The sequence below is a fragment of the Malania oleifera genome, chromosome 11 (assembly GCF_029873635.1).
Source record: "Malania oleifera isolate guangnan ecotype guangnan chromosome 11, ASM2987363v1, whole genome shotgun sequence".
In the NCBI taxonomy this organism is placed as follows: Eukaryota; Viridiplantae; Streptophyta; class Magnoliopsida; order Santalales; family Ximeniaceae; genus Malania; species Malania oleifera.
Window position 1 is genome coordinate 86360553 of NC_080427.1, and position 25309 is coordinate 86385861.

The window sequence follows — 25309 nt, forward strand, 5'->3', positions numbered from 1 at the left end:
AATTTATTTTAAAAAATGATAATTTCACCTCTCTCCCCTCACTTTTATAAATTTAATTTTCTTTTTCAAAATTTTCCTATAAATAGGAAGCTCTCAACATTCATTTTTCACAAAAAAATTTCCAAAGAAAGAGAATGATTAGTGAGTGAAAGAATTAGTGGTGGAGGGAGAATTTTTGTTATACTTAAAATTCTCACTCACCCACTCTTTCCGATATCATTTTTAGAGATATTTGTTGTGACCGTCTCACAAGGTTAAGTAAGGGTAAGTAAATTTGATTATATTAGTTATTTTTCATAAAAAAATTTCGAGTTTATTTTTACGCATATTTAATTATACCAGTTTTATCTTGTATATACTTGAGTTTATTTTTTAATCAAGAAATGTTCTAAACCTCGCAAGCATTTTACAGCATTAATTTATATTCAAGAAAATATTTTTAATACGAAAATCGTATAGCATGACTTTATTTTTACGTTACATATTTCACGAAAATATGAGTAAATATGACATGGATTTATTTTTACGTTGCATATTTCACGAAAATATGAATAAAAATGAGATTTTATGATATTATTTTAATTGCATAAATTATATAATAAGATGTTTTCAAAATCCCTTATGGCTCAAAGGATACAAAAAATTACGAATGTTCGATACCGTAGCCTAAAATTTTAATAAATCAGAATGTACCCACACTGTTTACAGAGTGGTTATATTTGGTAGTGAATTTCTCTTGAGTGCACATCTGATTCCAGGTTAATACTTAATAGGGAAAATCTCACTTAAAAATGATTTATGTTGATTTAGTTTGGCCGACCGGATAGTTAGCTAAGTCTAGTTTTCAAATCGCACAACTCAATCATTAGGGTAAACATGACTTACGATTAATAAACCTAAGAGATATTTTTTTTACAATATATGTATATATATATATATATATATATATATATATTTAATTACGTCAACAGAGTTATTGATGATTTGAAGAAAAAATATATGTTTATGTGAATAGAGGCATCTTTGTGGTTAAATGATGATTTGAAGGAAACGCATAAGGAAATATATACACATAATTGAGTATTATAGTTATAGTTTTAAAGTTAAAAAGTTCAGTTTAATAGTTATAATATATGATTATAAAATTTTACTATAGATGATAATAAATGTTTTATACAAAAATTTTTAAATTTACATTTATTTTAAAAGTGGTTTTGAAATTATAATATTAAATATTATTTTATGAAATTATAATATTATGAAAGCTCATTTTGGTCACACACTAATAATAATCTTATTTTCTTACAGAACGTCGTCTCACTCCAACTATTATTTTAGATTTCAGATAATTCTAAAGAGTGTATCAGAAACTTGGCGTAGCAAATGCATGAGCGGGAATATAAAGAGTAGAGTAAAATAAAAATTTAGTATAATACAATTTTAGAATATGCTTGTAAATTTTAGAACTTTAAGAACGTTAATTTTAATAGTTGAAATTTATATTTGTAATAAAACTAATCAGTGCTCTAGTAATAAAAATAATTTCGATTTGTTTGTTTCAATTGAAAAATTTATATTTAGGAACCACTTGGGTTTGGGTCTTTACATAATGCAAGTTCTGTTATATTTTAAAAAAATAATAAAAATAATTTTAGAACTATTCTCTCTCACCCTTTTGCATATAGCTCCATTAAGTTTTTTATTACCTTTTAAACTCATTTCTCTCTTTCATTAGACAAAATTTAAAATTTCAATATGAATGAATTTTTCTAAAATATTTTTTTTAAATGGAACCTAGCTAAACGTTTTTTATCACTTTCTTTCTCAATAATTTATGTTACAAAATTGATTTAAATTATTAGTTCCCACTTTCTTTATCTTTGGTATATATTTACATCTATTAAAATTATAAAATTAATTTTATTATTTTACTCAAAAATATCGAAATATCTATTCAATAGATTTTGAATTATTTTTAAAATGTTCTATACACTTCTCACATGTTAGAAAATAAAATATTTAAATTTTACTAAAATTTTATATTTTAAATCCTTATTCAATATTAGTATGCTCTATATTTATATTTTATTTTTCTAGGTTAGTTTTGCATTTAAATTGGTCTAATGCAAATACATTTATATCATATATATACATGTGTGTAACATTTTTAAAATTAAATGTACTATATATAATTTGTATAAATATTATATTATTACTCATAATTTTTATTTCAGGAAAAGGATGTTCTGGCCACTGTTTTAGTGAGTTAAAATAATACAGAAAAAAAAAAAGGTAAAAAAAGAAAGTTTTACCAAAATTGTTTTCAGTGATAGAAATCAACCATCGATTTCGACATATTGCCAGAAAATTTGCCGGTATTTGATAGTAATGCCGAGATTCTCGTCGCCGGCGTATTGCTCAATTACCTTTTTTTCACTCCTAAATTAGTACGTGCCCCGCATTGACAGCCCTACACTTGTAGCTGTTACAGTTGACAGCCTATTTTAAAATTAACTTAGAAAGAGAGCTTTATTTAAGATTATTTATGTTTCTCTTTCTCCATCTCCATTTTTGGCTCAATTTCCCCCCTGGTTCTACTGCATTTATCTGCATTGTTCTGCTTCTGCTTTCCTATCTGGTTACAGAAGCAGAAGCAGAAAAGGCTTTGGTTTTTGTAGGAGAAAACTAACACAGGTTTTTTTTTTTTTTTTTGGGTGAATCAACCAGACCATTCCTGGGCTGGAGTGGTTTTCTGAAATGGCTTGTTTTGTTGGGAGAATGATTAGTTCAAGATCTGAACTAGGGATGTTCTGTTTGTGTTGTTCGTGGGTCTCTGCAATGTTGTGGGGTTCGAGTCAGTGACTGACATTCCTGCTCTAACGCCTCTGTTTTGCGTGACCCAGAAGCAAAATCGCAGGGAGAAGGGGAAATATTCCTGCTCGTTTGGCAAAACAGCGCCTTCATATTCATGCAGATCTAGTGGATTTCTTTCAGAGATTGCGGTTTCCACAATTTTGTGAGCGCTCTATTTTCCCTGTTCCGCTCTGTCTTTTTTTGTGTTCTGCTCTGTTTTCAAAGTAAAAAGGGCGTAAATGGATCGGCTTTCGACGACGGCTCTTCTACCGGATGCGTTTCAAGGGACAAGAGATGACATTGCGATGCAAATGGGATTGATTTGGGGTCAGATCAAAGCCCCGTTGATAGTCCCTCTCCTGAGAATCGCAGTTGTCCTGTGCCTGATCATGTCTCTAATGCTCTTCGTCGAGAGGGTTTACATGAGTATTGTCATCATTCTGGTCAAGTTCTTCGGCAGAAAACCAGAAAAACGTTACAAATGGGAGCCCATAAAAGACGACGCAGAGCTCGGCAATTCGTCCTATCCCATGGTCCTTGTCCAAATCCCAATGTACAACGAAAGAGAGGTTCTTTACTTCAATTTCATCTCTCTCTCTCTCTCTCTCTCTCTCTCTCTCTCTCTCTCTCTGTTGTGAATATTAGTTCTGATTTTTCTTTACTTTCAGGTTTATCAGCTCTCCATAGGAGCTGCATGCGGCCTTTCATGGCCGTCTGATCGTATCATAATCCAAATTCTCGACGATTCTACAGACTCAACTGTGAAGGTACCTGCTCCATGCATACCCAGATCAAACAAAACTAGTATCTTCAAAATATATTTTTCTTTCTTCATTACTTGAATGCATACCCAGATGAAACAAAACCGGTATATATCTTCAAAATATATTTTTCTTTCTCCATTACTTGATTGATTCTGAAGCACAATTAACATTATTTATGATTCATCTGAGATTGAAACGAATGGTTGAATGCGTGAAAGGATTTGGTGGAGTTGGAGTGCCAGAGGTGGGCGAGCAAAGGGATCAACATTAAATACGAGATAAGAGGCAGCCGGAGCGGCTACAAAGCAGGGGCTCTGAAGGAAGGGTTGAAGCACAGCTACGTGAAGCAGTGCGACTTCGTCGCCATCTTCGACGCCGATTTCCAACCCGAACCCGATTTCCTCTGGCGGACCATCCCTTTTCTCCTCCACAATCCTCGTCTCGCCCTCGTTCAGGCACGCTGGAAATTCGGTAATAATTCCGCTTAGCTTCACATTAATTAATATATTTATTTATTCCTAAATTTAAAATATGAATTCATAATTAATAAAAAATTAATTCCAAAAAATTCGTCAATGTTAATAAATTGATGGCTAGGTGGTGCCATCTGGGCTCTTTCCATTTAAAATATTTTTATAAAAGTAAACTCTTATTTTTAAAAAAAAAAAAATAGGATTTGAAAAACAATTTTTTGATTTTATACATGGGAGGTTGTAAAATTTTATCTATTATATTAGTAAAATTAATATATATAAATTGTGTTAATCATCCCTCCCGGGAGTGTCGGTGCCACTTTTTTACACCATCTTCAGCACGTAGTTTTGAGTGGACATAAGCTGTGGCAGCCTGGCAGGTGGGTCCCGATCTTCATCACTCTGCGTTGATTTCCAGCCACCCTTATTTTGACACGCATCCTCCACATTTTAAATTAAAATAAATTATTAGTTCGGCCAGTGCTATAACTATTTCCAGGTAAGACTCTGCTACTTTACAATAATATAAAGATTAAGAAGTAGAGAGTGCGTGCGTGCGAGTACCCAAAAGGACTAAATGACGAAACTACCCCAGGCATTTCTGGACTTCGCTCGCGGAGGCACCCCGGTACAAAAATTTGGGGCGTTTAAAGGGGGGAGGGGCATATCGGTCTCTAAATGCCATGCCATCATTTCTTTTTCGTCGCCCGGCAGCTGCATGTGCAGTGTTAGTGGTGGACCTCATTGGCCCTGTGTGGTACTGCACTGCTCTGCTGTGGTCTCTCCTAACCGACACAAACGAAAACAAAACGTAAAATTCATTTTCCAATCTATGTCAACAGAGACATTAATATTGTTTTTTTTTTATATGATCGGCATCACTGTGATCGACCTTAAATCCCCAACAACCAATTTTAAAGAAAATTACAAGTACTCACCTTAGCATTTGTGTTAAGTTGTGAGTCACGTATATCAAATTTTAACACTTTAAATAAGAAATGCAGTATTCTTTTTTAAATTATGGATAATAAGATTAGAATTCTAGACTTCCTGATCATCTATTTTGATATCATATTAGATTATTACTTTATATAAAAAATTAAATTGTTAGATCGTGAGTCAACAATGTATAACGATGTTTAGATACTTTGGCAGTGAACTCGGACGAGTGCTTGATGACAAGAATGCAGGAGATGTCCTTGGATTACCATTTCACCGTGGAACAAGAGGTGGGCTCCTCCACCTACGCCTTTTTCGGCTTCAACGGTAAGCCTCGCCCTTTGCCTTCGGGCAAATATGGACTGGTTTTTTATTTACCATACACCAAAAGAAGAATAAAGAAAATGATGGTTGCAGGGACGGCGGGCGTATGGAGAATTGCAGCACTTAATGAGGCTGGAGGATGGAAGGACCGGACTACGGTGGAGGATATGGACCTGGCCGTCCGAGCCAGTCTCAAGGGCTGGAAATTTTTGTACCTTGGTTCTCTCATGGTATGCCAAATTAATATGCTGTACTTGTAAGTTGAATTTTATTAAGTTACACTTCACTCCTTTAAATTTAAAAGTATACCCAATTTCTCTCTAAACATTTTAGGCCATTGTTGAAACGGGATTTGAATTTCATTGACTATATGAATCTAAGATGAATGAAGTGTAATTTGTTCACGCAGCACTCTAAGTCAACTATTTTAATGTATCTTCTACTTAATTAAATCATGGAAAACTGCCTCTGCAAATGGATGGGCTTTTGGTAAAGTTTTGCCTTATATTCTTTTGAACACAGGTGAAAAATGAATTGCCAAGCACGTTCAAGGCTTATCGCTACCAGCAACATCGGTGGTCTTGCGGTCCTGCTAACCTTTTCAGGAAAATGGTAATGGAGATCATAAGAAACAAGGTAAATATTTTTCAGCAAATTGCGCTCTACTTCTTTAAATTTTAATTGAAACAGTTTAATCCTCGAAACTTTATATTTAAGGTAATTCTAATGCCTGCTCACATATATATCTCATCAAAGATAAAATTTAAACTTTATAATTAAAACTTCCAAGGAGCAAAATGATTATATGAAAAATTTCAAGGAGCTGAGTACTTGTGGTGTAATTTACATAAATGAAAATTGGAGTCAGTCACAAAATAAACTATTTTTTCTCCTATTAGTTATGCTAATAATAGTATATGCTTAAAATGTATGTGCAGAGAGTGTCATTGTGGAAGAAAGTCCATGTGATTTACAGCTTCTTCCTTGTTAGGAAAATCATAGCCCACATTGTCACATTTGTGTTTTACTGCGTGGTATTGCCAGCCACTGTTTTGGTACCAGAAGTTGAGGTCCCAAAGTGGGGATCTGTCTATATCCCTTCCATCATTACCCTCCTCAATGCAGTTGGAACTCCAAGGTCTGCTTCTTTTTATTTTCTTCCCAGTTCTTTTTACTCGATGAAGTATGAGTCAAACTATTCTCATTACTACACAGGATAAGAATTGTTTTAGACGGCACTGCCATTGGCATGCATCAACAATATCATTGATCTACTCTCAGAATTCTATTGTGATTCCTGTTTGTTTCGTAATCTGGCAGGTCACTACACTTGATGGTTTTCTGGATCCTTTTTGAGAACGTTATGTCTCTGCATCGAACCAAGGCTACTTTTATTGGTCTGTTGGAGGCTGGTCGGGTGAACGAATGGATTGTGACCGAGAAGCTAGGTGATGCTCTGAAGGCCAAAGCAGCAGCCCTCAAAGCGCCTAAGAAACCTCGATTCAGGATTGGAGAAAGGTATGTCTGTGTAGTCTGTATGTATATATAATAGAAATTGCCATAACTTGTTTTCTTGTTTTTCACCATAGCCTGTTCTTATTTTTTAATGGACAAATACTTTTGACCTGGTTATTTAAACAACACTTTGGTACATGCTAGAATGAAACACCTGGTTCATGCCTAAATTATTAATGTCTGCAGGCTCCATTTGTTAGAGCTCGGGGCTGGAGCTTACCTTTTCTTCTGTGGCTGTTACGATGTTTTTTTCGGAAAGAACCACTACTTTCTATACCTTTACGTTCAAGCCATTGCCTTCTTCATCGCCGGATTTGGTTACATGGGCACCTTTGTCCCAAACTCTTAGTCAAAAATGCTGGGAATTAAGTTGATGGAGCTATTTTCAATAGCTGTTGCTGTAGGCATTCACTGGTCCTCTCTCCTCATTGATCGGCAACAAATACAAATGCTGCATATTGAGTAGCATTTCCTTGCATTTTTTTTTCTTCATTTTAGCTTGTAAAATATGGTTATTCTTTGAGGCTGAGCATAAAAATCAAGTCGGCATTGGCTTGAAAGAGTTAGTTTTGCTGTGAATACTCAAGAAAGTTGATCAAGTATAAGCGATTGTGTTATGGGGAAAGCATACAGAGAAGATATAAGTGGACCAAGTGAGGGCTACATTTGGGTTTTAACCCCAAGTAGATAGGTGAACATTTCAGAGTGGATTGTTTTTAGTTTGCAAGTACTTGTAATTTTCTTCCCCATCTTCTTTACTTTCTTTTTTCGATTGCGGTTGCGTTGGTTTGAGAGAAATAAACTGATGAAAATGGAGAGATGTTACAGGGTTTCGTTGTCATCTCTCTCTCTCTCTCTCTCTCTCTCTCTCTCTCTCTCTCTCACGCCCACTCTCAACTATATTCAAATATTAATGGATTTATTTTCTTCTATATAGTCTATTAAATTTGGACGCCAAACACCTGTAAACACCCCAATTTTAACCAGCCGTTTTGGAAAGATCCATAATTGAAGTTGACTTTATTCTCGGGAATGGGAGGATCGAAACTGAGTTTCGTTTCATTTTCAAAAATGAGTCCTCTTATTTCAAAAACGAGTTATGATCATTTCAATCCCGTTTTATTTTCAAAAATGAGTCCATATATTTTTAAAATGAGTTCTGGTCATTTCAAATGAGTCCCAGTTATTTTTTTTCAAGTCTTTCGTTTTTAAATTAGGTCTTTTAAATTTTTAAATTGGGGTCTTTCAAATTTTAAAATTGAGTTTCTTTCAGTTAAGCATTTTATTTTATTTTGTTTTTATTGAACCCTTAAAAATTGAGTTCCTTTTATTATTGAGTCATCTTTATTTTAGCTTGAGTTCGAGACCTTCCATTTTCAAGAATCAATTTTATGTTTTTTAAAAAACCGAGTCTCTCCATTTTAGGATAAAATTGGACCAAAATAAAAATAAAAATAAAAAGAAAAATGCATCAAAACACAAAAAGAGAAATACATAAGAAAACAGACACACAAAAATGAGTACCAATCTAAGACTACATCTCCAACACAGGCCTTCCCATGGCCACTCAAATGAAGAACTCAGGTCCTTCAACCAATGTTTTACCAAAGGAGGTCTTCGGGGGCCGTACAACCTTTCTGATGTGCAGAATCCTCCTTAGAGGCAAGCACAGAGCATACTCGGTGCCATGTCATGATCACCAAAGGAACCCATTACAGTTTCGTTAAACCAGAGATTTGCCTTACGCCAGCACCGTGACTCGGCAGGTTACGAGTATCCACTGTAAAGATATCCCTTATAATATCATGAAAGATATTACAAGCTCATAAAAGTGGAAGATAGAAGCCCTTTGGACAAGTAGTCTTTAGGGGAAGAGAGAACTTAGAAAGCCATGGATGAGATAAGAACACAAGGAGGAAAATTTTATTTTTGTTCTGGTCCAGTCTGCCTTACAAACGGGAAGGCAATCCCTTATATAGAGGTTTGAGACCCCCAAAGCTTACATGCTAAGTAACATTGAGAGAGACATAAAGCAAACATGATAAAGACATAAAGTAGGCGACGACATAAAACTAAAGTAATTGAAGACTTTAGCGACTACTAATAACTGACATAATTAAAAGGTGAGAGCACATGGGCGGCTGCATTTATGCAGGAGTGACCCACCTCCTTTAATTATGCAACTACTTTTTGACCCCAAAGGCCAACAACTTTTGACTTACATACAAACTTATTACATAAGTAGACATAAAGCGGCCCACCATTATGGACTTTGGTGATAATAATACAGCATGTGGGGTTAGATGCGATATGACAAAGAGAGGTTAAGATTGATGTAATCCTCATCCGTGATCTCTCCATGGATCGGATGGTGGAAAGTTGGCTGCTTCCAAAGATAATCTTCATCAGTATCCATAGGATCCTGATCAAGGTGGTCCTTGTCAAGTGGCTTAGGAGTAGGAATCTCATTTGGAATGGCTTGGATGAGTTCAAAACAGAACTGGAGATCATTCATTTCACAGAGGTGTTTCAACAGTGAAGGCTTGTAGCTGGGCCATGTATTGGGGAAGTTGTACAGCGTATCCCATTCGTAGACCTGATTTTGGGACCATAAAAGGTTCCTGTTTGGATTGTAGAAATACGGTCTATGCAGGATGAAGACATTGTGTACTGCGGCTGCTTCAGCTGGGTCCATCTTCCAAAGGTTGTGATTACCCATGAGGGTTGTCAATTTCTTTCTACAAGTGAACAGCGGATCAAACAACTGGAGGAAAGTCCAAAACAGATTTTTCTGATTGGCTGGATCATCAAGATGAGCATACGTCTCCTGGAGTGGGAGGAATACAGCATGTACCTGCAAAACAGAGATATACCATAGATACCATAATACATGAGTATTAAAAGATGATGGCTTGATGATGTAAGGATTGAGGAAAGGGTATGATGGGAAGGTTTGGTGATGGTCTATCAGCCTAGCATAGTGGCTATAAAAGGTCTTTACATAGAATTTGATTTTGGAGACATCAGTGATCTCTGGAGGTAATTCTGGTGGGAAGTGTATCTGGATAGAGGCACCAAGGTAGAGGATATCTGGAGGTGAAGAGGAGGATGAGGCCATGAGGATAAGAGGAATGACTCGGTGTTTGGACATGAGGAAGGAAGTTTTTCGAGGGCGAGATAACATATCAGCGAAGATATTGTGATCTCCTTTTATATGCTTCACAGAGAAGTCATATCTAGAAAACCAGTCTTTCAGTCTGAGAATCTGTGGATCAGGAAGAATTTTGTTTCGGAATTCAAGCATCTTTGGGAAAGATGAGTTGTCCATTTCAACTGTGAAGTGCTTTGATCTGACATAGAAGTCAAATTTCTGAATTCCATTTTTCACTGCAATAATTTCTTTAAACGCAGTGTGATAGTGCTTTTGGGATTCTTTATATTCTCCACTGGTGTGTCCACAATAGGCTCTTTTGTTGTCCTTTTCTTCAAGCAGTAAAGCACCCCAATAATGGTCACTGGCGTCTGACTGGAGGATAAGATTTCCTATGGATGGAATAGTCAGAAGCGGTGGATTCTTTGCAGCTTTCTTGAGATCTTTGACAACCTGTGTCTGGTCAGGGCCCCATGGGGGTGGCTTCTTTTTCAACAGCTGTGACAGGGAACTAGTGAATTGACTTGTATGCGGGATAAAGTCTCTGATGTAATTAATGATGCCAAGAAACTATTGTATTTCTTTGACAGAAAGATTATCATCAGGGAATTGTAGTAATTGCTCAGCAAGATGAGGACTTGGGCAGATGGTTCCGTGGGATATTTTCATTCCCAAAAAATCAATTTCGTGTTGTCCAATCATGCTTTTCTTTTCTGATAGCATTATCCCGAACTGTGATGCCAGCTGGTGGAAATGTTCAAGAAGGTGATGATGATCTGCAAGATTCTTAGAAAATAATAGAATATCGTCAATATAGATCAAAGTATTGTACAGGATAGGATTGAAAATCCTAGTCATCGCCTTTTGAAACAGTGATGGTGCAATCTTTAATCTGAAGGGTAAAATAGTCCATTGGAATTGTTCATTTGGAATACAGAAAGCTGTCTTGAATATGTCATCTGGATGAATACCAAGTTGCCAAAAAGCTCCTTTTAGATCGAACTTGGAAAATATTTCTGCTTCAACAAGATGGATGAATTGTGTCCTGGCTTTTAGAATAGGGAACTTATCATCCCTAATGAACACATTCAATGGCTTGTAATCAATAACCAATCTTTTCTTTTCTCTAATTTTTTCTGATCTTTTTTCCACATAAAACGCTTGACATGACCAAGAAGAATTGGTTGGTTCAATTAAACCTTGCTTTAATAAGGAATAACATTCTCCTCTAGCAAGCTTAAGATCTGAAGGAGACATTCCTGGATGGGTAGCTTTGGTTGGACTAACATCTTCATTAAGCTTGAAGGGAATGTGAATGAAAAAGTCTAGGTTTTTCTAGAGTGGATGATCATGGATGAACTAGTCATGACTTTCTGCACACAACTTGAGAAGTTTATTTTGAATGGGCTGGAAATCTGGAGGAGAATAGGAAAGAGAATAGATTTTGTTTGTCTGGGTAAAAGGCTTGAATTATCTTTTGTACTTAATTCCAGAGGAAAGAATCCTCAAGGATTTTGAAAGACAATAAGCATCCCATCCTAATAAAACATCCTTTTGAGGAAGTGGACTGTCAATGACATGAATTCAAATGATGCAATTAGGAAGGAGTTTAATCCCAATTTTCCTTTTGAAAATCAAAGTGGTAGTAAAAATTTGATCATTTGCAGCTCTAAATAATTGAGTATGGGAAGACTAACAATCTAATAGTAGAACTTTTGGATTAACCATGGTCTTATGGGATCCCGTATCAATGTATGCAACAGTAGGTATGGGTTTACCATATTTTTCAGGGAGGAGCTGAATTTGAACATGAGGACTTATCTGAGAATCTTCAGAAGAGAGAATAGGTTGGACCTGGAATGTTTCATCTGAATGATAGTCATCTTCTAAATCAGAGTTTTTTGAATCAAAGTTTTCTGAATCAGTAAGGACGAGAATAGTCTCTTCAATCATTTTTTCTTGTTCTGAAAGAACAGATTCAGCATCTGCATCGAGTTCTTCATTCTATAACTGCTGGGCAAGCTTTACAGATTTTGTCCTGTTCATTGGGCATTGTTTTGCATAGTGGCATTTCTTCTTGCAAATGAAACAGCGAGGAGATTTGTCATGTCCTCGTCGAAACTTCTTCTTGAAGAATCTGAAATTCTTTCTTTTTCTGGGACCTTTTCTGAAGTGCTCATCAAAACCATAGTCTTTGAAGTGTTTTTTCTTTTTAGGACTACAGATACAATCCTTTTCTTTAAATTTGATCTGCAAATAAGGCTTCTTGCATTGCTTTGTAAACTTGTGATTCTGTTTCAATATTTTTGAAAACAACTGGGGGGGTATCACATAATTTTTCAAGAGTAGAGAAGGCCAGCTGATGAATTTCTCCTATTGAGATATCTCTAAGTGGTCGTGAGAGAGATGCAATCTTTCTCTGTAAATATGGCTGGATGTCTTCTGGTAAAGAATTAATGTAAACTTGTCTGAGATTATCATCATTAAATCCACCAAGAAGATAATATCGTTTGGACATTCTTTGATAGTGAAAATCAAGATCTTTCCTTTTCAAGGAGCAGCATCTCATTTCAAAATATTCTTGTCTAACTTCATTAGCATGAGTATCTGGATCTCCAATAAATTCTTGATAAAGTGTACCCAAAGCATAGGAAGGAGTTTGGGATTTAATGAATGTCACTTGTTTGTATTTACCAAGACTTTGAAATCAATCTCTTAAAGTTCCAGTAAATCTGGATGTGAATTCAATGAGAACTGTTTCTAAAGTATTCTCAAGCTTGGAAAGTTGAAGGTTAATCCATGCACCAAATTCACTGATTCGATCTCTCCATTTAATTGGAGGTAATCCATAAAAAGAGAACCAAGAACCGTTGGTTGAATGATGGGGGACCGAATGAGGAGTAGTTGAAGTAGCCTCAGAAGGTTCTTCCCCAATGGGAACTGTGGTGTCAGTTTCTTCGTGAAATTCTTGGGTTTTGGATGATCCAGGATTAGTAGGAGATGCCATCAACATATTGGTGAGATCAGTAATTTCTTGATCTGAGGAGGACAATGTTTCAGTGGAATCATCACTGTTATCATCAGTGGGTATTTTAGGGACGAAGTCAGCAAGCAGAGATGGAGATTGATCAGGTGGTAAAAATAAGCTCTTGAGTTTATGATCAACAGGCTCAGAGGGCAAGGGTTTTGCTGGGATTGGAGATCTCGGAGAAATGAGTGTTAATGGAATGAGAGAATGTCTCTTAAAGATCTCAACAGTGGATTTGAAATGTTTGGAATAATCTGGATATTGGTAGGATGGAGTTGGTGGTGACTAAAGAATCAAAGCGTAAGGTGGAGTATATGGAAAAGCTTTAGGAATATAGGTAGCTGGGGAAATTGGAGGATGATCTCGTTCTATCTAAGATAATTGGTCTTTAAGCCTTCTAATTTCTGCTTCTTTTTCATTAAACATGGATCCAAAATATCTTGCAAAAATAAATTGTCTAAGCTCAGCATCAAGACTATCAATTCTTTCTTGAGATCAACATACAAGGCCTCGATTCTAGAATCAAGGTGGCCAAAATGTTGGTCCATCTAAGTGCCATTATGTATGAGTTTATCAACCTTGTGATCAATGGTAGTCAAAGTTGTATTCCGGGATCTGGCATTCTGAGTTGTCCAATTTAGAACTTGTTCAACCTGTGAGGAAAGTTTTCTGGAACCGTCTAGTTGAACTTTAGAGGGTTGAATGAAAGGTTTGGTATGAAGGTTGGAGTCTGTATATGATCTTGGTTCCAAGGGAGGAAACTGTTTGTCATATGGAGAGGCCATGAAACAGGGAATTGGTTGTGAATGGGGCAGTTTAGATACTGGAGTTTGGTAAGGATCTAGATCAAGTTCTTCATGAGGAAGAAGACCTTCTTCACGAAGAATCTCAAGGGCTCTGTTGCAGATCCATAAGGGCTTAGGTTTAGGATCTGGACGCTGGATTCCTATCCATGGCTGGTTGGGTCATCAGGTTTTCTGTGAGGAGAAAAAGGTTTACAGGATGGTTTGGTTTCCCTTTGTTGTGATCTGTGGCAATCACAGTCTGGATTGCACATCGAAGGATCAACATCCCAAATGAAATGTCCTTCAATTTTTTCAGTGTAGATGCGGGATCCATCTGCTTCAACGTGGCTTACAAGAATGTCGTCTTCAAAAGTTACAGGCTTTATCATCAAGGATTGGAATACCGGAGGAGTGCTGGATGAAGCTGTATCTTTTGGATTGAATACTGTCTTTTCCATTCCATCTGGAAGTCTTTGAAACTTGGGATCTGAGAGATGGATGTGTGACGATTGTTGATGAAGTTGCTCATAACTGGAAATCCACTCCAGAGGAATTAGTTGCTTTAATTCTTCTTTGGGAATTTGCCATGGAATTTGGAAAATAGTGGGAACATCATCTTCTCTTTCAGCAGTGATCAGGATTGTGTCTTCAGATTTTCCTGGAAGGGGAAGATCTACAGCATGATCTTAAAGTCTGTAGATAAGCTGATGGTGAAGAGTAGCCATGTAGGCTGAAGAAACTTGAGGAGCACCAGTAATTTGAAGCCGAACCTTTATGCAGTTCCTTAGATTTTTGTCTCTCAGAGGAATATTGAAGTTGGGAAAGAATGTGAGACAAACCTTACCAGCTTGAAGAGTGGTAAGCGAAGTTCCCATTGTTGCATGCTCATACTGAGTGTAGGTAGTATTGAGAAGAGTGATCTGGTTGTAACAGGAAGTCCTTTACGACCATGAAGGGTAAGAAGGAGTCTAACAGCACCAAAATGAAGATGAGTATAGGCTTCTCTAATCCATTGATTGATCAGATCTTGATCAAGCTCAAGATCAACATATTGCTCTTTGGAGGAGGCTGGGATGAGACACTTATCAAGGGCTGTAGTCTGGACGAACTCCTTGACTTGAGGTCTATTATGAGATATAAGAAGAGTACGGACTTGGTTGGCTAAAGATCTTTTTCTTTTGAAAATATTGTAGGGATTTACAAGTGGAAGGGAGGTTTCCTGGATCTGAGCAGAGTCGGGAATATAGGAGTATTCTACTAGGTTGGTGATTTTGGAAAAAGTAGTTCTTTTTATAAAGGGAGGAAGAGAAATGGAAAAAGAAAGTCGAGCAGGTGTGATTTCTATACTTTGAGAGTGAGAATCCATGGGTGAAGTTTCCCCTTAAACTATTGTACCTCGTTATTCTAAAATTCACTTCTATGATCTTAACTCTCCTGGACTCCAGGAAAGGGCATGGCTCTGATACCACACTAGAGTCGAGAGCCCCAAGACCTTCCAAAAGAAAACAACCAATCTAAAACCACATCTCTAACACAGGCCTTCCCATGACCACTCAAACGGAGAACTCGAGTCCTTCAACCAATGCTTTACCAAAGGAGGTCTTTGGGGACCGTACAACCTTTCTGATGTGCAGGATCCTCCTTAGAGGCAAGCACAGAGCATACTCGGTGTCATGTCATGATCACCAAAGAAACCCATTACAGTTTCGTTAAACCAGAGGTTTGCCTTACACCAGCACCGTGACTCGGCAGGTTATGGGTATCCACTATAAAGATATCCCTTATAATATTACGAAAGATATCAAAATACAAAAAAAAAAAAACACTTAAAGGCTATTATATTTTTTTTCCCGCTCGTGAATTTGTTGAGGCCGTTTGAGAGGCTGTCTAGTACAAATTCCTTCCCTTTTTCTATTACGAATAGGTTTCCATTTTCTTTAAAAGGGAGGCACCTCACTCATACAGAGGGCACCCGAGGGGGGGTCTGTTGACCTTATTGGTCATATCTCGTTTTGATTATGACAAATACTTTGATATTTAATGGTTGATGAGTTTGTGTGCAGGACCAATCGGAAGTATCATATGGTGCACGCACATGAGCTTAAAGAAGACAAAGACCCTAAAGATAGGAAAATGGTCTCTAATGGTCATAATTAATGTCTTACCTGCATGGTAGGAAGGATAAGCTCAGGACCATAGATGGACCTTAAGGAACACCGGTAGACCGACACCAAATTTTTTCGGTGTCCTTAAAATGAAAAAGGCCTAGAATAACCTTAAGACACTCACACATGCACATATATGTATGGTCATATGAATAGGGTGATTGCATAATTGAATAGAACCGAAATACACTTAAGTTGCATGTTCGTTCGACAGTACTCTTAAGTACAATTCTTCCCGGTCGACCGAACCAGGACCAAGTCAACAATTTGACCACAGTCCGGTCGACTAAGCCCGGCTCAGTATATTTCTCTCGGTCGACCAAACTCCATCCAAGTCAACTTTTTGACCACCCGGTTGACCGAGCCCAAAATGCATAACAACGCCCTAGTCAACCGAGTTCCCACGTATGGAACTTGACGGTCTGGTCGACTGAATTAGATAGTTCAAAAGGTTCCCGGTTGACCGAACAGCCCTAAAATGGAAAATCGCCCTGCAACTTCCATGTCCGATCGATCGAACTTGTAGTTCAAGCAACTCGGTCAACCAAACTTCCTTTGGTCGACCGGTGCTCTCGGGTTGCCCCACTATTTTTACCGCGGTTAAAGTTTTTAAACGGGGTTAATTATACTAAAATGTTTTTAAACAATCTTAATAATTCCTTATATGTTCTAAACGGTTATATTTTTAGGGAAGTCTATATATACCCCTTCATTTGCAAAAATTAGTAATGAGATTAGCAAAACAATTAGCAAATATCCTCTTATTCTCAAAAGCTCTATTTCTCACATATAAGCTTCATTTCTTCATTTGTACTCATCCTCATTGCAAGCTTTGCTAAGTAAGAGTGCTATTGTGAGTTTCTAGTTAAGCTTACACTCTCGTTAGTTCTAATTGATTGATATATATTTTTTATTCGAGAGTAGGCTTGAGTTTTTCTAGGAGACTTCATTAATAAGTCTTCCGTAGGAAAAATTCGTAGAGCTTGTGAGTTTTGCATCATCATTGAAATACTCAAGAGTTCGTATTTCTTTTCTTTTTTTTTTGTGAAATAAATTTTTACAAACCGTTTTCAAATATCCCGTCTGCTTATTTTTGAGAAAAATACTTTTGGGATATTTTGCTTGTGAAGATCTTTGTTAGTGTACCTCTTGATTGATAATATCATTTTAACACAAGGATCAAATAATTTTTACAGACCGATTTCAAATATCTCGTGTGATTTACTTTAAGAAATTTTTTGTTGAGATATTTGTGCATATTGAAATATCCTTTGATTGATTTTATCTTATTGAACACAAAGATCAAATCGTTTTACAAATTAAATCTGAATATCTCTTGTGGTTTATTTGTACAAAAATATTTGTTGAGACATTGCAACTAAAATCATCATTTTGACACAAAGATCATATCATTTACACTCTCACGCACTGATTGCAGTATTTGCATAAATATTTGAGAGTAGACACTTAAACTACGCTGAACTTATCAAATCCTATTTTTTGGTAGTATATTGATTATACTGTGTGTATTTGGTACATATATGCTTTACATGAAAGCATAATCATTGTACCATTTGATTGAGAAATTACTATTGTATTTCCAGGCGTGGCCTGAGGGGGCGGTAATCCAACCCGAGAAGGATTGTGTAGGTTGAGGTCGGCCCTGTGTTAATTGACCTGGTTGTAAAGGTTGAGGTCAACCCTATGCTAATTGTCCTGGTTGTTTAGGTGTTGCTCCACTCATTAAGTGAGCCTATAGTGGTAATCCTTGTGCTTATTAGCCAAACCGGGGACGTAGGCACTTTGGCCGAACCTCAATTACATATCACGTGTATCATTTACTTTTTCCGCACTTTACTTTACTGCACATGTATGTTTATTTATTGATTGCATAGATTGAACTTAGGCTTGTGTAATACTGTTGTTAGTGGTTTGACCTAAGGGACAAAAGTTTTAAATACCAATTCACTCCCCTCTTGGGATTGCACTAAAGCTAACAGGGTCCATTATTCATTGTTACGTACTGTCCACTCACCATCTTCACACTCCCACTCTCCATTTCCTTCTTCTGTTCTCTGCTCTCAACAGCACACGAGCTCACCTTCCCCATTCTCCATTTTTATACTATTCATCATCCTCTTCACACAACTGCAGCAGCCTCCATCATCACCAAACCTTCCTTCATCCCTCGTAACCGCCATCATCATCTGCTCGCCTCACTCTCTCTCTCTCTCTCTCTCTCTCTCTCTCTCTCTCTCTCTCTCTCTCTTGTTAGGCCTCCATCCTCTCGACCCGCCATGTGGGGCCTGGGGTGCTACTTTAGTGACATCTGTGTTCCTGATACCATATTCATTATATAAATGTAGCAAAAATAATGATACATTCTCCAAAATACATTACTAGAGTTCTAAATTACCTTTATAAACAAAGGTCTCCAAATATCCATATTACATTTCAAACAAAAGAAAGAAGCTAACTTAATCCATACGACCATAATACATATCCAGGGCTCCAAACAAAACTTTCAATACATCATAGTTCTTATAGACACTCACACAAAAAGAACTAGTTATCACCCCGCCCTAGAGCTGATTAAGCTCAATTTCGATATGGTCCTGAAAAATGATAAATTGCATATTGGGGTGAGACATCTCTCAGTAAGACAAATTAAATTAATATCAGGGTATGACCAGCATGAATTTTATTAAACATATATATAATACCCAAATTGTTATATCTAATAAACATAGCATTTGTATATTATACCCACACCTACCCAGTTAAAAAATACACTTACATGATACCACCGGTAAATCAGTTTAATAAATATCACCTTTCACATAAATTAACGTACATATATACACGCAAAAATACTTCTTGGGTCCAACGACATGTTTAACCCCTATGACAGGTTATGCGGTCCGGAGGCTAGAATTAACCTGGGTGATCAGCCTAAAACTAACTCAACATAATCATCTGCAAGTGCATCTACAGGAATATGCAACCCCGTTGCAGGTCCAATTGCCTTATATAACTCCACCCTTATGTAGGTCAATCGGCTATTGAAACCTCCCTACATTTCCACTAAAGTGTGGGCACACATGACCAAATATTCCCCTAGCTACGGTACCGTGTTCACAATACAACAGGTCCTCGAGGTTTTTAAAACCATATCATACAATTTTAAATAATAAAACAATAGTATAAATATATGTTTCAAAATCTAATATAAAGTCGTCGTATCAATTCCAGCTCTTAGCCACCAATAAATAACCCAGCTCTTAACCGTCATATAAAAACCCGGCTCATAGTCGTCATATAAAAACCTAGTATTTTACACAAACAGTTCTAGTATGTTTCACAAATAGTTCCAGTATTTCACAACCATTTCCATATCTGGTTACTACAATAAATCATACCAATTATTCACCTACCACACAATTTCCATATTTGAACATAGCCCAATAAACAATTAAGAAATACAGTATTTTAAATCCATATGATAAAACAAGCTTTCCACCGTTCGTATTATTCAAAATACCATACCATATATCCTATATTTGCAAAAATCCATTTTGAATGATCGGTTTTCAAAATAACAACTGAAAACATAAGTATACATATATACGAAGCAGTCTGATCGGTTCAACTTTAATAAAAGTCTGACTTAATTTAATCCCCTTACCTATTTACTAAGATATTTCCTGTGAAGACCCTAACACCAAACCCACGGCGCTACGAAGCTCAAAAACCATGAAACCACATTTTCCCAGCTCCATCAGCTCAACCCCAATATTATAATTTCCTTAATATTCCTAAGCTCACAAAATTCCCAATAACTATTTTAACATTTCCTAAGCCTATAAACTCCAAATAAATAATTAAATTCCCAAAAACAGTAAATTTGGTTAATTCCCTAAACCTTACCCTAGCTTTGAAGTGGTGCCTAGGAAACCCAAATTGAAAATCCACTCCGATTAAAATGATGACCATTGAGGTAAGGACCCCATGGTGGTGTCCGATCATCAATTTGACTAAAGATTTAAGGAAAACTGAGGAAAGGAAAAGGGTTTACCTTTGTAAAGCCCCCGTCTATTTTACGAACCTGGAGTGCTACTACACATACGAAATACCTATATCTGATAAACATACAAAAACAACCTGCCCTAAATAGGGACAAATAGGTGTAACTCATACATATTTGTATTCATGCACAACAGAAAACATAAACATTCATATTTGGGGTTCTATTAGACATATACCAAAGTTCTATCTGCATTCCTCAATACAAAGGATCCATGTTTAAAACATAAACATATTACACTCACTTACATTCTACAAGGCTAACTACCCAGTATTGATACAAAAACTTACATCTACTAACAAGACTATACGTGCCAAAGTCCCACTAGGAGAACTAGGATCGACGTCCTGTAGGACCTGAAACAAAGGTTGTAAGATTGGCATGAGACCCTTCTTAATAAGGTGGAAGATAATACAACAGCAAGTGACTACATGAGTTTATTCCAGTTAAAAATAGTTGCATAGTATTACATACACAGTACAGTACTATTAGAGATATATAAACATAATACAACATCATTCCAAGAGAGAGTCCCTGAGGTTAGGGTAGGGTACAGGCTCATACATTGTACGATTCCCTCCACACAATACTCAACCATGTGACTTTGTCCATTTCATTTTTTAAATCATGTATAAGAAAATTATGATATTGACTAGCTTTGGGACTTTCAGTAATATGCCTAATTACCCTATCGCACGAGTTGTGCACTGACAACTCTGACAGGGCCCTGTTCGTGCAGGCACTATCAAGTATCACATATATAGTCCGACTGCCCCACCTCGTCCATTATTTCACTAGTAGCCCCATTCACTCCTGTAAACCGACTATCTCAATACCCACACTGATTCACATGTGTGGTTGCACTGAACCTCAACTAGCAATGGAACCGCGCCTCTGGCTATTTAAAGCTTGAGATAAACTGGAGTATCTTTCAACACCTTTGAAGTGTCTTTCAACTTCTTTGGAGTGTCTTTGAACTCTTTTAGTAACAAGATGTGGTCCCAATCAATCATATATATAATTTACAGTAAAACATAACAACATGTGCAGTTCCAGTGTTTTCACAACCGTAATTATGCAATCTTGCATGCATTTTTCTTTTTAGTCAATCAGTGGTGTTAATCGGCACAAACGCTCTTGATTCAACTTTTTTTTTTTTTTTTTTACATTTTAAAGCTCGGTAATTAACTGACACCTGTTTTCCATATTTTTAAATAACAGAATGGAATTCCAATTTTCTCAGTCCATTCACAAATATAATAGTTCAGTATGTTCCAGTTCATGTCACATGTCACGTTCATTATGCCAAAAACCAATTTAATCAGTATATAATTTGAAAAATATCATTTGGACCGCAAATATGGGTATCAAGCAGTTGCTACCTTAGTTTTAGAGCAATTAAAGTAGTTTTGGAAAATTTGGAGTTCATATACCAAAACCCTTATTTTTGCCAAAAATCGTAAAATCGTAAGAAATAACATTTATACCCGATAAAATTTTGTAGATAAGCAATCAAAATGTGCAATAAGACATAATCTATCTTTCTAGCGGTTCAGTTTTCTAAAAATACTGATGTAAACAAATCTCCTTACCTTAATCTCGAAAATCGAAACATGAACATATAGATCCAAAACAACGACCTGGGATCCCCGAAACTTAGAAACCGAAGAACATTACTTCAGTATAATCACGACTACTACATATATACTGAATCAGAAATGGAATCAGATGCTTACCTCGATTTTAGGGAAAAACCCAAAAATCCTCGGATTGAAAATTTGATCCACTATAACTATAGAGATTCTCCTCCTAATCCACGTAGTGATGTCGGATTGTTGATTCCAACAATAGACGACATGGAATCTTGAAGAGAGAGAGAGAGAGAGAGAGGGTTGGTTCGAGTTCTAGAGAGAGAGAAATGGAATAACTTAGCAAGGAAGAGAAGGATATTCTATTTATAACTAGGTTGACTCGGCCAACCTCATTGACAAGTCAGAGTTCTCGTCGACGAGCCAAAGAAGGTCACTCGTGGCCGAGAAGGTGACCTCGTCGATGAGCCTGAGATTTCAGAATCTCTTAAAATCTCTCAGTAACTCCTCATCAACGAGCCCCAACGTCTCGTTGCCGAGCCACAGAAGAAACCTCGTTGACGAGAAATGGAGCCTCATTAACAAGCTCTGTTGTTTTATCCTTTTTAATTTCCCTTCTCTTTTCTTTATTTATTTTTCAAATTCGGCTCCTTACAATCTCCCCTCCTTATAAGAATTTTGTCACTGAAATTCACCAACCGATACCAAACTCACTCTACCTTACATCAGAGATCTACAGAAGATTCGACAGCTACCCATAAAGCAGCTTCGGCTCGAATTTATTACCTACCCTCACTTATGGTGGAGGAATACGGTGGTTACAATGTAAAGCTTCGGGACCTTACAATATATAAACAAAACTCTCCCGAAGGTCATATCTACTTACCAAACACACTAACATACATACATTCACTTACCTGACTAACTCATCTGTCTCTAAACAACTGAGGATACTTCTGACGTATCTCAGTTTCTAACTCCCATTAAGCTTCTTCCACTGCATGGTTCTACCACAGTACCTTCACTAGAGGTATTCCCTTAGTTCGTAACTATTGAACCTTCTGATCTAACACATGCACCTGTACTGATGAGAATCAACAAACACCATCAAAAGATCCATTGCATGTTCCTATTGGGCCCATCACTAGAGCGAGATCCAAAAAGATCAAAGAAGCACTTCATGGGCTAATTCAAGATATTTGGGCTTATTCAAAAACGGGACACTCCAAGCTTGGCCCAAACAAGGATGAAGGCTTAATAAATTTAATTCATGTTTTAGATGAAGCTAATCTTGCTTAGTAGCTGTAATCTCCTTATTAATGGTGTGCTAGTCAATTAGGAGATTTGACTTTTGACCTTTTGTCTTTACATTTAATTTGTAATTTGTAAGACAACTTAGCTTGCATGGGATTTTAGTAAGTTGTGAGAGTCATTAAATGTGTCTAGTAAGTTGGTATATTTAATGTCCTTGTCTCCCATGTTTGTGTGGGAATTGCTATGTATTTAATGTTTTTGTCCCCCATGTCTGTATGGGAATTGTTAAGTGTTTATTATCCTTGTCCCCCATGCTAGCTATATATATAGCCATTGTAAGAGCTAAATTGTTCATTGAATAGAAATCAAGAAAAGTGAGGATTTGTTTCTTCTTTGGTTCTTTAGAGAACTTGCGAACTTATCAAGGATTCTTCCTTGTGGTATTCAAATTTTATACCTTCGGTTCATGATTAATCTATAATCATTGGGTCGGGGTTTGTTACTTTATACTTATGGTTCATGTTTCACTTATAAACATTGGGTCGGAGTTTCCTATCAAAATCTGAATTTTAGCTTTCTTGGGCAAGCATTCCAACATTGTTTGCTGGGTCTCAACGCGTGTTGATTGAGGTTCGCATCATGTACCTCCTCATATGATAAAGCATCACTGATCTCTAGAGGTTCGTAACTCAGTACATGTGATGGATCTGATAGACTGATACATACTTCCTAAGCATTGACACATGAAACACATCATGGACTCTAGATAGTGTTGGGGGTAAGGCCACCCAATAAGCTACCGAACCTATCCTTTCCAGGATCTCAAAAGGCCCGATATACCAAGGACTTAGCTTCTCCTTCTTTCCGAACCTCATTACCCCTTTCATCGGAGTGATCTTCGAAAACCTCAAATTATAGCTCTCGTCGACAAGTATCAGCATAACTCTTCTGCCGACTCTGAGCTGCCTTGATTCTCTCCTTGATCAACTCAACCTTTGTAGAGGTTTGCTAAATCAATTCCAGACCTAGTAATTTCCACTCACCTACCTAACCCCAGTACAACAGAGACCGACACCGACGACCATACAAAGCCTTGTAAAGTGTCATCTCTATGCTGGCCTGGTAACTTTTGTTATACGTAAACTCAAAAAGCGGTAGATACCGTATCTAACTGTGACCAAAGTCTAATACACAAGCCCGCAACATATCCTCCAATGTCTAAATAGTCCTCTTAGACTGTCCATCTGTCTGCTGGCGAAAATACGTACTGAATGTGAGCTGCGATCCCAAAGCATCCTATAGACTCTTCCATAAATGAGATGTAAAACGTGAATCTCGATCTGAAACAACAGAAATAGGAACATCGTGGAGTCGCACAATATCCTGCACATATAGCTCTGCCAGCCTATTCAAAGAATAGTTGAATCTGATTGGAATGAAATGTGCAGTTTTAGTTAGTCGATCAACTACAACCCATATCGCATTCTTCCCATACACTGCTACAGGTAATCTTGTCACAAAATCCATCGAAATGTGTTCCCACTTTCACTTGGCAATATCAAGTGGCTGAAGTGGTCCTACTAGCCTCTGGTGCTCTGCCTTGACCTACTGACATGTCAAGAATTGCTCTATAAAATGGGCAATCTCTTTTTTCATGTTCGACCACCAGAAAGATTCCCCTAGATTTTTGTACATCTTCGTGTTGCTAGGATGTACGGTGTAGAGCAAACGGTGTGCCTCCTCCTGAATTACCCATTTAATCCCAACGTCATCTTGTACACATACTCTGTTATGGAATCTCAAAATCCCATCGCCGGAGATACTAAAATCCGGCCTTAATCCACTCTAAACTCCTTCCATAACCTCAATCAGCTCTGGATCCTCCTTCTACGCTGCTCGAATCCTCTCCTATAATGTCGGTTGTACCACAAAGCTAGCAAGAATAGGCTAATGATTTCCTTCCACTACCTCCAATCCCAACCTTTCTAGGTCTATACAAATATGATGTTGAACTTCCACTGTTGAGACTGATGCATCAACTGACTTCCGACTCAGAGCATCAGCTACCACATTTTCCTTCCTTGGGTGATAGCTAATAGTACAGTCGTAGTCTTTTATCAACTCAAGTCATCTATGTTGTCTCATGTTCAGCTCTTCCTGGTTGAAAATGTACTTAAGATTTTTATGATTAGTAAAAGTCTCGCACCTTTCACCATATAGGTAGTGCCTCCATATTTTCAATGCAGATACTATTGCTGCCAATTCCATATCCTGTGTCAAGTAGTTCTTCTCATACTCTTTAAGTTGATGAGAAGCATAAGTAACCACCCTGCCCTGCTGCATTAGAACACAGCTGAGACCCTTCTTAGTGGCGTCACTATAGAT

At 37.0% G+C, this 25309-nt stretch overlaps 1 protein-coding gene across 1 annotated transcript; it reads left to right on the forward strand.

The window, feature by feature from the left end:
* Positions 1-2472: 2472 nt before the first annotated feature.
* On the forward strand, positions 2473-7709 carry LOC131168154 (glucomannan 4-beta-mannosyltransferase 9). Its single transcript, XM_058127405.1, has 9 exons — positions 2473-3422; positions 3522-3620; positions 3836-4088; positions 5246-5356; positions 5447-5583; positions 5876-5989; positions 6292-6491; positions 6674-6871; positions 7055-7709. The coding sequence occupies exons 1-9, from the start codon at positions 3093-3095 to the stop codon at positions 7215-7217; spliced, it is 1605 nt and encodes a 534-aa protein (XP_057983388.1). The 5' UTR covers positions 2473-3092; the 3' UTR covers positions 7218-7709.
* Positions 7710-25309: the final 17600 nt, after the last annotated feature.